The sequence below is a fragment of the Aphelocoma coerulescens genome, chromosome 4A (assembly GCF_041296385.1).
Source record: "Aphelocoma coerulescens isolate FSJ_1873_10779 chromosome 4A, UR_Acoe_1.0, whole genome shotgun sequence".
NCBI classification, from domain to species: Eukaryota; Metazoa; Chordata; class Aves; order Passeriformes; family Corvidae; genus Aphelocoma; species Aphelocoma coerulescens.
Window position 1 is genome coordinate 10,392,758 of NC_091018.1, and position 12,629 is coordinate 10,405,386.

At 39.3% G+C, this 12,629-nt stretch overlaps 1 protein-coding gene across 1 annotated transcript; it reads right to left on the reverse strand.

The window, feature by feature from the left end:
• Positions 1-2,234: 2,234 nt before the first annotated feature.
• FAM199X (family with sequence similarity 199, X-linked) lies at positions 2,235-12,545 on the reverse strand. Its single transcript, XM_069015270.1, has 6 exons — positions 12,267-12,545; positions 9,272-9,491; positions 6,980-7,129; positions 6,485-6,646; positions 5,128-5,388; positions 2,235-4,275 (listed from the first exon to the last, which is right to left on the reverse strand). Exons 1-6 carry the CDS (start codon positions 12,452-12,454, stop codon positions 4,105-4,107), a joined length of 1,152 nt encoding a protein of 383 aa, XP_068871371.1. The 5' UTR covers positions 12,455-12,545; the 3' UTR covers positions 2,235-4,104.
• Between the last annotated feature and the right edge of the window lie 84 nt (positions 12,546-12,629).

Consider the following 12,629-nt stretch of genomic DNA (forward strand, 5'->3'; position numbering starts at 1 on the left):
TCATTTGGAAATGTTTTGAAGTTAGCCAGATGAGAGAGAATGCAAATATGACTCACCAGAGTTAACAGTCCAAATAGACAAACTTTTAATATTACTAAGATTTGCCCTTGATAGATTAATAAATTAATCTTTGCAATCCTTAAATGGAGAACTGTTGACTTTTCTGTGCCCAAGAACTGCAAGATCAGTAAGCTTAAGAACATTAAACCAATAAATCTAACAACATTTGCCATGAAAATCTGGCATATATGAATGAACTTTAAAAGCTCCCGAAACAGTCAGGTTTATTAATATTTATAGACCAATGCATCAACTGATTTAAAAGCTGAAAGAGTGTTAGGAGAAAAGAAATGGCTTCAGGCCATTCAGCACAGATGAACAGTAAATATTGCCATTTTATCTTTCTGTATTGTATATGCACTCTGATGTAAATGCATGGAAGAAAGTTCAAGCAGGTTGGTCGATTTGTTTTCTCCCCAGAGAATGATCTTCACAGGTTTCAAACAACAGTATGAGAACTAAAATTTGAGCCCAGGAAAGTCTTGCAAAGACTTTTCTTGCTCTTCCAAGTAAGCACCCCATACTGAGCATATTGCAACCATCTTTTTATCAGCTTCCCAGATTAAAAAAAAAAAAAGGTATTTTAACAAAAGATGACATTAGATACACAAAAATCAGCCAAGTTTGCCAGGCAGCTTTCTTCCTCATATTTAAAAATCATATTAGAAAAGAATGTTCTCTCTTGTTTACAGTCCTATTGCAATCAGACTTTCAGTGCTCCTTCTAAGCCTTTTTAGGGAAAAAGTTACCATGGAAGCAAACTGTTATTGTTACAGAGTGTAAATTGATTATATTCACATTGCAGTGGGTACAAAGTTCCTACAGACACAGTTTCAGTACATGAAGCCATGTAACTATGAGCTTTTTCCTGTGTGTCTCTATGTTGCTTTTAAACTTGACAGTTTTTCTCTATTAATAAAAAGCAGGGATTTGATTTATTTTTTTAAGAAAAAAACACAATAAGGATGCATTATTTTAGCGGTCTGTTACTCTTGTTCATCAGTAGTTGCACCTGTAGCCACAATGGCCAAAACTTAAATCAGCAAGACCAAATTTCACTGACATTCCAACTGTTTGACTAATACCATGGGTATTTCATAGAAACTCATAGATTTAGATTGGAAAAGTCCTTTTAAGATCATCAGCTCCAACCCTAAATCTAACACTGCCAAGCCCACCGCTAAACCATGTCTCTAAGTGCCACATTTACATCTCTTTTAAGTACCTCCAGGGATGGGGTCTTCCTGGGTAAGCATTGAGTATAAAGCAGGGAAAAACATGAATCTGACAAAAAACCTCCCCCCCACCATAAAATGAGTGTGCCACTAGAACTACAGAGGATGAGAAAGCAAAAGGAAAAAAAAAAACAGATGTGTAGAAGTATGTAAGAACTCTTGAATCCCACAGTCACTTCAGGCCTGATTCTCTGAGATCAGGAAAAGACAACATTTTATCTCTGGGTACTTGGCAAAGAACATTCAAGGTAATCAAGATGTTATTCTGCATTCTTATCAGAACATTCAGAGTTTTGTATTCTTTGCATTCTTATGAGCATCCTGGATCTATGAGATCACAGAGCTATAAATTATTAGCATGGAATCCCTGGAAATCTACTCTCTTCTATCATTTTAACTGTCACACACATAACTGAAGTACCTGCTGGAGACAACACAGCACAAGCAGGTATTCTGGCACCCAGGACCTTTTCGTCCAATGTAACAAAGGAGGAACTGGACCCACCTAATCACTTAGAATACTTTATACTTACATGCTCACACTATGATGGAAATACTATCTTCCCTCACTTCATGATCTCTGGAATCTAGTAGACAAGTGACCAGAATGAACTGTACCTCATCAAAATGATGGGGTCTTTTCACAACAAAACCTGAGGCATTTTAAACTCTGAATAGCTGCTGAAACAGAATAAAGTGACACACTTTCACGCTCCACCACACAGATATTGCACCTTTCTTACAATTCCCTTCAGAGTTTCAATTCTCTACAGTACTAAGTGTGCATTTTTCTGCAGAAAAAAAATTCAATCACATTTCAAAGTCACTGCAGAAAATAAAGGTTGTACTGAACCGTGACAGTGTATACATGGTGAAGTATTTCATGATGAATTCATCCATTACCATGCAAGAGTTTAACAACTGCACCCTGAAATTAGCCAAATTGATAGCAATTAAATTTTATTTTTCACACAAGATATTCAAAAGAAGCTCTAGGTTTAAGTCAATCTAAATTCTCAGTAAAGTGTATACTGTTAAGAAGTTTTCAGTATTGATTATACAGGAGGGAGGCATCAACTAGCAACAGCACAGTACAAGCAAATACTGACAGGTAAGAGACACTTGTGGTTAGTGCACAAATAACTGGCCATATGGGATGGCCAACATGAGCTTAAAATGACATTACCTGGCTTTTAGTCAGTCCATGGCCAAGCCTGGGCACCTGTTGTAGAGCAGCAGTAAGTTCACACATACTAGTTTGCCTATGGGCCTCATTTATTTCTTATCAAAACCCTTTCAGAGGCCACTGTTCAGATAATTTACTGGTCAGTTTATTTTGAGGCTAAAAGGAATGCCACTTTTGAAAGGAAAATACTTCAGCTGTCAGGGCTAATAAGTCTGTGCAGGACATGGAACATTAATGTCAGTAGTCCTAAAGCCAATCATGCATTCTGCAGGATTGGGCTATATCCTGCAATTACAGACACTTGTGGCAACACTGAACTGTCAAACTCCTTAATTCAACAGTAAAATTAATGAAGCATTAACATAATAAAAAATTATTTTCTAAACTCAGAACTCAAAAATACTTTTAAAATGTTTTAAATTTCACATTAAAATTTAGAACAATCATTTTTATCTCAGCCATGGGGGGAAGGAGCTCTATAAAAGTAAGATAAAGACTAAAATCAGCCTAAAGATTGTCAGAATTAGGAAAAAGGTTGAAACTACTATTACTTCCCTACCTGAAAGCCACAATTTTACCTAATTTTCTTATCATGAGAAATTTCAAAAGCTGATAGACAACAAAAGGAGAATTCTGATACATGTCATGATGTAACGACCCACACAGCAGACAACCTCAGCTACACATACAATTAAAAAAGTACAGCTGCAATAAGTTCTCCCGTCAACAATATGAATCTATTTAGATACGCTGCTGGGGAAGAAAACCACTGAAGTTGTGTGCCACTTGTTTGCACTTCTGTTTCCAGTAGTGTTTTTAACTATTTTAAGTAGTGTCCTAGACAACTTAATTGCAGATTAGTGTATTTTCAATGCATAAATATGTTCTTATTGGAATCTTTTCACTAGGGATGTACTGGTGAACCATTAGTAACAATCATAAGATATTGAGCAGCAAAATAACCTTCTGAAGACTTAGCCTGCAATTATTTTGAGGTTTTTTTCAGAATTTTAGTTGGTTCCTAAGAACTACATTATCAGGCAGTATTTGTATTACAGATTCTCTGCATTAGATGTCCTGCTTCTTGTTTTCTGTGTAGATTGAGTTAAGTCCCAACTTTTAGAAAAGTATCAACTGTACTTTGATTTTGTACAAATCAAGAGCAAGGCTGAAGAAAGCCCCATAGAGCAAAAGATTTCTCCTCATGCTAAACAATCTTCCTATTAATGGGAAAGGAAGACAGAACAAGTCAAGTGTAATACTAACTCTAAGCTGAAAAAAACCAAAAGAGCTGAAGCATAATAATGCATGCTTTGTGTCATCCAAAAGCACCCCTAGACTTACGTGCAAGTAAGTTAGCATGTCAGTCAAGTTCAAATTTCCTTAAAATTAGATCTATTCAGCAGCTTTTCAGAAGATAGATAAGCTTCTGAATTCTTTGTTGCAAAATTAGTCTCAAAAAGCTGAAATTAATCAATACTTAGACCTTCTTAGCAAAATTACACTTGAGAAAAGATCTGGTTTGTATTGTTAACACTAATCAAAATTTGGTCAAGAAATATATGTAAACAATAAGGATAATACATTTAAGGCTTAGAAAGAACACTGATAAATTCACCCCTGTCACATTAAAACATCCACATCTCCTTCATGGTCCTCCTCAGTCACTTTTAAAGACAGCACTTCTTCATTAAGAAATAACCCACTCAGTCTTTCCTTACGAGCTTGTCTTTGTTCTTTCAGCTGTCTCTTCCGTAAGGCCTTTTGCTGGAGTTTCCGTTGCTTGGAACGTTTCTGTCAAAATACAGAAGAGACAAAATATAAGATTTTTTTCTGTAAATTAGAAAAAACACCTCTGAAGCGGGCAAATATAAATTAAGCACTAAAATAACATCTGCTCTGAAAAATAACAAACACGAATTCTCATAGGTGGTGTAAACATTCATCCAAAATCATACCTGATATTAAAATATCAAGATAATTTATCACAACTGAATTATGAGGCACAACATTACCCTGTGATGGTGCATAGTCGAGTCTTTGATTGGAGGAATCTTTACTGCTGGAGAAATGTTAGTCTTACATTAAACAAACCCAAGATGTTGAAGAGCAAGAAAGAACTGCTCCTCTCCTCCACACTTGAAATTAAAATTACGGGGACAGGAGGAGTACCACAGTACTACTTTAAATGAAACATGCTTCAGTAGATCCCTTCTCACCAAGGAATCTCATGAGACGTGCTCAAAGAATAAACTGAAGAAGATTCAAAAAGCCTGATGAAACTTCTAGTTGAAGAAAAAAAAACAAAAACAATCAAGGGTCTCTCTACTGTCCAGAAATTATGCCTAGATTAGGGTGATCATTCTTAAACAATTTTTTTCTTAAGTTAGATGCATAAGCCTTATTCAAGCCCACTCAACTTATCCTAAACAAAAGGAGTTAGAATATCTACAACATACAAACATCAGGCTTTCAATTAGAAGTGATGGGAAGAGCACAAATTTAAATTCCTTATGATCATCGGTTTATCTAGATAACTCCGTTACTCTGCTCCTTCAGGACAAAAACCCCAGGCAAGATCACATGAGCAAGCTTCACGAGTTAAGACAGCTTAATTAATACAGATGTCATAACTAGAAACTTTACTTTTGAATCCCGGATTCTTTCTGCAGCACTTGTGGACAAATTGCTGTCACTGTGTGCTCGACTCATGTTGGCACTGGAGTTTGAAGCGGAGTTGGCAACGCTGGAGCCGCTGCTGCTTGCTGAGCTGACCATGCTGGCACTGCTGCTGCTGGCACTGGCACCACTCACACCACTGGTACTCGCACAGCTGTAGCTGCTCCTCTTCCAGCTCTCCCTCGCAGACCGCTGGCGAGGTCCGTGTTCCTTGATATAGTTTCTCACCTTTAGAACAGAGGCAGCAAAATTACTATAGCTTGATAAATGCTCCACTGAGATACTCCTTTTCATGGAAAAAACACAGTCTGCCTATTAATAATTATGAAGCATTGGGTCAGCTCAGTTAGGCTTTTAAAACATTTTCCTGTGGCTGCTTAAAGCCCAAGCAATCTGGAGTCACCCAGAGAACTTAACTGAGTTAACATTTCTGTCACCATGGAAGGAAGGAAAATAAGTAGCAAAGGCTGGAGGGTTCTTGTTTCTTCTGCCTGTCATACTTGTGACTATGTAACAATATGTTATTATTTTAACACCAAACAGAAATATCAGTCAAGTTCAAGTGAACCAAGTTGTTTACTTAATGTATCAAAACCCTTTATTTTGCTAGGTATACTCAAACAAAAATGAGTGTAAATAAAGCAGCACTTTTCTACTTTAAGAAGATACTTACAAAATCCCTGAAATATGAAACAGACCAAGCCCATAAAAGCAGTGAATGTTTTCCATTTTCAACTTTATCTTCAGCATTATCAGTGCAACACTGAGGAGTTCAGCTTGTTTGGACACTGCATCTCTTCCCAACAACACATCTCAATAATTCAATGACTGAGAAGACAGTAGGATGTATCTACCCTATCAGCCAGGCACCTTTCTTTGTTATAACTTGCATCTTGTAACATCTTTAAAATGCCTTATTCTCTATCCCTTTCTACATGAAATTTATGGTCTTCCCCAATGAATTCTAATCTTTTGGAGTTTTAAATGCTAGTTTACATTCAGCAAGTAAATGAAGACTCTCAGCTAGCTGATGGTCATGAAGTGGAGTACAGTGCCATAAGCAGCACCAGGTCCACAACCTAACTCATTGCACACTCACCAGCTCTGGCTTAACACATAGTGAGAATATATAACCAGTCTTTTTTGTAAAGGTTTAGTACATACAATATGCTTTTGAACTCTATTTTCCATCACTGACAGTATTGTGCTCTAGTGTCTCTATATATAATGATTATGCATAAAAATTGATCACAAGTCCATAAGATTTTGCAAGATACAATCAGATGCTGAAACCCTGGAGTCAAATGTACAAACCTTAACTCACCTGTTTCAGTTTTTCATCTGTGAGACAGTTCAATTCAATAATGAATTCACTATCTGTAGGTGAGATCTGAGCAGTAGGATCAATAATTTTAATAATATCAAGTTGCTCTCGAAGGCCCATCTCTGTACTGACTTTGCGACTCAAATATTCAATATATTCAACCTAGGACCCAAAGAAAGGCAGGTCATTTTGAAGTATCATTGATTCTAAATGAGAGACAGAAAAAAGAAAGAACCAACAGAATAAAACATGCTCAAATATCATGATTGTAGCCTTGAGTATCCTTAAAAACCCAGGGTGAAAACTTGAGTAGGCATTAAACTGCCTCCTACAGATCCAAAGGACAAGGTTTAGTTTTGAGAATCAAAAAAATCAAAACTAAAATACTGCACAGGTCTGCATTTACACCTACAGCAAACAGGATGGCTTTTAAGTTTTATCTTTTAATTAGAAGTTCTTCTGTACATTGCAGTTCTCACATAGGAAAAAAGTCACCTGTTCATCATTTGTCATTGCACTCCATGGAAGTTCATCAAGATTCCTATGCTTGTTTTTCTTTTTGGGAAGCAGACAGGGAGAGCTTGGAATACTCGGTATAACATCAGAAAGCACATCACTCCCACTTGTAATGTCGCTGCCAGGCAACTTGTAACATGCAAGAGGAAGAACAAAGCTTTAGAATACAGTAGGCAGATTGTAAATCGTTCTAACACTATTAACAATTCAAAACATACCATCAAATTAGCAAAGCATTGATTATCTCTGTACTTTAACAAACTCTGTGTAATTACTCATAAATCTGCAATACTCCCTTAAATCTTCCTACAAACAAGTGCAGCAAACTCAATTCACACTATTCTGCACTAATCAATCCTCTTTTTAAAAACTTGTGTTAAGAAAACAGCAGACTGATGTCACATTTCAACTATTTCTCTTCTCCATCAGTGGAAACTGTCCATGACAATCCAAAGCTAAATTAAACCTCCCATTTTGGAGCATAAGTCTAGTTTAAGGAAGATAATTTTAAAGCAGGTCTGTAATTCCTACCAAACTCCATATTACACAAGACAATTCAATTGAAGTCACTGTCATTTGCCTGGAAGCAACTGAGAACTTCAGCTAGCTTCATTTATACAACTGACATGTGATTTCTGAATGCACTTCCAGTTAAAGTGGGACAGTTGGATTACTTGTGCTCAGATTCTGCCAGATAACACCATAAAGAGTCTTTCCAAAAGACTCCAAAGAGTCTATAAAAAAAGTCTTTCCAAAATCCTGTAAATCCAGTCAAGTAAGTCTCTTAAGAAAAGCTTGTTTTAAAAAACAAAGAGTAATAAAAAAGCTAGTTACCAACCAAACATACTGTCAGCTAACTAAGGCATAGGAAATGGCTTCTTTTCAAAACAATTGCCAAGTTTATCAAGCAATTAAAATTTCACAAGTCAGTGAAGCTCTGAATCTTTAGGATCCAACATGAGTTGTTCCTACAGACTGCATTGTAAACACACACTTGTAACTTCAGTGATATAACATACATTGAGACCAGCAGCTGGACTAAACCAGTCAGAAATTCAAAGCTGATCTCAATACATGTCTCAAGTTCACTTGCATCTTCTGGAACAGGATTTGAGCTGTCTTGAAATCAGTTTTCAATTCTTGCACTGTCCTTAAAAGACTCTCTACATGCTCTGACCAAGATTTATGACAAAATTCTAAAGTATTCCCCAATAAATTCTGAAGCCCTATGTTGCCTATTTCAAAGTTATATATATGTTCATAGTTGATTTAAGTCTTTAATATAAAAAGTCAATTTAGGTCTACAATATATTTTAAAATGCATATCACATTTGAAAAACTGCTGAACAGGGAAGACTATCACAAACTAGAGATATCCAACAAGGACCGCATTCAGCACAGGTGCAGGAAAAGAATGTGATTCACCTTCACACTTTTCCCATTCTGGTCAGACAAAATGAGCTCTCTACTCTTATTGGCATAGAAAAAACAAAAGGATGGAAAAAAGCTATGGCAAGGGTTTCTACACTTTACCTAGAAAGCTTCAGTAGGACCAGACATCTATAAACAGATTTCATTAGCAGGGCAGATCCTCAGTACAAAGGGTCAAAGCTCATGGCTACAAGAAACAGACAATGGCTCCTAAAACCAAACGACCATAATATGTAAGCATCCTTCTTTGGAGAGCTGACCTTCAGTCTCTCCTCCTGATTAAGGACGTCGGAATAAAATGAAACAAAACATTTTTGTTATTATTCAAGATTCAGATATGTGCTCCTATGTTCAGTAGTTACAAAGAAACAAGTGCTGAGGTCACTTGGTTTGTTCAGAAGAAGAGGAGACTAAGGAGAGACTTCATAGCTGTCTACAGCTTCCTCAAGAGGGGAAGAGGAGGGGGAGGCACTGATCTCTCCTTTCTGGTTACCAGTGACAGGACACAAGGGAACAGCAGGATGCCAGGTCAGGGGAAGTTAAGCTTAGGTATCAGGAAAAGGCTCTTCCCCCCAGAGGGTGGTTAGGCACTGGAACAGGCTCCCCAGGGCAGTGGTCACAGCACCAAACCTGAAAGAGTTCAAGGAGTGTTTGAGCAAAATCTGTCAGACACAGAGTGTAACTCCTGGGCTTGTCCTGTGTAGGGCCAGGAGCTGGACTTCAGTGATTCTTGTGGGTCCCTTCCAACTCAGGATATTTTATTCTATTACTTTTCAACTACAGCTAAATCCAGCACACAACAGTCCACAAAATTTTACATTTCCAGTGGAACCACCTTACCTGCCACTCAAACTCGCTGTCTGACCAATCCCAGTATGTGCTGATAGAAGAGGAGACATCACTGCAAACACTGCCCTCGGGGAACAAATCAAAAGAGGTGAATTCCTGGTCATCCAGGAGTGAGTAACAATCATCCTGATCCCCCACTGACACCGATGAGAACAGCTCCTCGCTGCACTCTGAGCTGGCCACGCTCGTCCCACAAGATGTCAAGTTCCACCTGCAAAACAGGATAACACAATTAGAGAGCAGCAAACCTTGGCATCATGTGTCCCAAGAAATTCCTTTAAGCCTCATTAAACTATCTCCACTTTGCTAGTGATATTATACATTGACTTCATTGAAATAAGTTCTAATTATGTAAATTTTCTATTTTTAAATATTTTTAAAAGTACATAAACAACACCAAAGGGGACACAATGTTAAAAATATCAAGGCAAAAATCCATATACAGTTAGTATAATTACACCTTTATTTTGATATATTATCAGTTTCTACCCCAGAGCTATGACTCCTGTAGTATGGAAATTGTCTTTTTTTGCTGCTGGTTGGGTTTTTAAAACACACTGATCTAAAAATAAAATTTTCCAGGCATTGGGATATTTAAACTTCCACATAAACTGGAATAAGCAGAACAAAGAAGTTAATCAATTTGACTCCAGGACAAATAGAAGTCAAAAGAAATTTCAGGTTGATAGTCCTCCACATTAAGGCTTAATAAGGAAACACATTATGGATCTATTATTCACAACTCTGAATGTCAAAAACATTGGACATGCTATTGGAATGAGACAGTGCAAGATGGGGAAGTGACCTGTGTGAAAATGCTAGCATGCCAAAATTAAACACCTTTTTCACCTCATTATTTCATTACAAAGCTAGTTGAAGTTGTTGCTAAAGGAAAGCCATTGAGAACTCAATTTTCACAGAACAGATTTTTTACTCTAACGAGAGTAAGCCAGAATGTAACAAGCTCATGAAATCAGTCTCCATATCTGGATTTATTTTACATATTGGTGAAAAGTAGGTCGAGACAAATATGAGTCAGCACAGCACTGCAATATGGCCAAAACAATTTGAAAAGGGCTTCTAAAATGCACCACACAAGCCCACACAATCACCTCCTGTTCCATCAGCCTGTCCACTTCATCCTGGCTAACTACAAAAACATTCTTCTATCCAACTGCAAAAGCTGAGCAATTCTATCACCAGAAAGGCTGGTCCTCAATCTCATTATTTAAACTGCATAACAGGCTGGCTAAATATGTTTGTGATGGATTCATTTCCACATCTGCTTGGCCAGATGTGAATTTATCCAATGTTAAAGACATTTCCAAAACTTTCCTTGTAGCAGATTCAGGAGTTCTTGCCCTGCCTCCCTTTCTGCATCCCTTATAGATGTTCACTGCTTTGCTGGTACAGACTCTTGTGGGCAGGGTAATCCATTGGTAATGAGCAGAACAAGACTGTGGTGACACAGCACATTATTCGACATGAACACAGTTTCAGAATCCATGAAATAATGATGAAAGAAAAGACAGAGTGGACAGTTTCCAGACATCAAAACAAAGGCTGAGGTACGTGGGCTCTAGTACCAACAAACTACACATGTACTCCAGGTACAGGCAGTCAGCCCTCACCTTCTCATAGCCAAGGGGCCTGCTGTGTTCCCTGGGGTGAACTGGATTAACAACAAATGGGAACTACATTAAAATTACTCCTAACTTTAAAAAATAGAAAGCCTTATGTGAACACCACAGATTGAGCTGCACATCTGCAATGGCAAGACAGGGCATGTCCTTTTCCAGAGAAGTGAAACAGCCCCTCAAGATGCCTGGGTTACAAACCTGGGCTCATAAAATGAGCAAACCTGAGCAACACACTTGAGAAGGCAACAGAAAGAGAAATGTACAAAATTAATTAAATGCAAATTTGGTGACTATCACACTTTTATTTACAGATATTCTAAGAATATATCTTACTGCTCATGTCTTATGACTTAAGAACTATATTATGGAAGTGTATCATGTTTGATCAAGGCTCTTCATGCTGAATCATTTAAGAATGTATAATTAAGAGTTTGCCCTTATGAATGACACTTTTAAAGTGCAATTTCCAAGACTTCATATAAATTCACTCTTCATAATTGTGTTGCAGAAATACTAATAACCCATAAAAGAATCTCGCAAGTCTGGAACAGGAATGCTGGAGACATATATGTTGGAGACTGAAATCTCATAGATTATTCTCAAAAAAAGCTATTGCTATATTCAAGCTTAATACTGTGCATTAGCAGAATTAGGTTCTTAGGAAAGCAGGACAGTGGTTTTGATTTTAGGAGCACAACTGGAATTTCTTTGTTGAGCTGTATTTGCTCTTCTAGAATAGAACTATTCTACAAATTACAGGCAGAATAATTTGCCCTTAATTAGTAGCATGGGGTGGAAATGTTTCTTTAGAAGTCAGTGCAGTCACCAAGCCACCTAACTCATTCTGAATCTCTTAAGGTCTGCCTGGTATCCATGCAAGACCTGCCTTTAAGTCTTATAAACACACCATTCTGTAGCTGCCTACAGCCCTCAAAAATTATCAAAATCTCAAAAATTAAGAAACTCGGAACGAGGCTTGGAGCAACCTGAGCCTAGTGGAAGTGCCCAGAGCAGGGGAGTTGGAACTAGATTACCTTTAGGGTCCCTTCCAACCCAAACCATTCTATGATTCTATGAAAAGACACATCTTAAAACACTGACCCAGCTCACACCGGCAACTGTAACATGATGAGCCGAACGCAGACTAAGCCAAAGGGAAGGGTAACCCAGCAGGGCGTGCGGCGGACACGCGGAGCACCTGCAGCCCGGCCATGGCCGGCTCGTCCCCGGCAGGGCAGCGCGGGAAGGATGCGCGGCCCTGCTCAGGGGCGGCCCTGACCCCGCCGCGACCGCCGCGCCGCCCGCCCCGGCCCCTCAGCATCACCCGGCCCGCCCGCTGAGCAGACCTGTTGGAGTGGAAACGGTGCAGCGGGTCGGTGCGGTGGCAGGAGGAGAGCTGGCAGCCAAAATCGCTGACGTCCAGGCAGCCCTCCTCGCTCAGGCTCAAGCTGCCGCCCCGCGGCGGGTGCTGGTGCGAGAGCAGCGGGCACGGCTCCTCGGGGGCCAGGAACTTCTCGTACAGCTCCTCGGTCATGGCGGCGGACGCGGGAGCGGCGGGAGCGTCTCAGGCAGCGGCGGGAGCGCCTCGGGCACACGGCGGCAGCGGCGCCGCCATCAGCGGCCGGTCGCGGGACGCGCCGCGCTGTCGCGCCGGGTCCTTCCGGCGCCGCGCCCCCACAGCGCCCCCTGCCGCGGGGAGGGCGCCCGGC

Bases quoted from the DNA above. Each gene is read 5' to 3' on its own strand.
- FAM199X (XM_069015270.1), bottom strand. From the start codon at position 12,454: ATGACCGAGGAGCTGTACGAGAAGTTCCTGGCCCCCGAGGAGCCGTGC. The intron at 9,492-12,266 runs GTCTGCTCAGCG...CCTGTTTTGCAG, and splicing joins CACCGTTTCCACTCCAACAG to GTGGAACTTGACATCTTGTG. The intron at 5,389-6,484 runs GTGAGTTAAGGT...TCTGTTCTAAAG, and splicing joins CAGATGAAAAACTGAAACAG to GTGAGAAACTATATCAAGGA.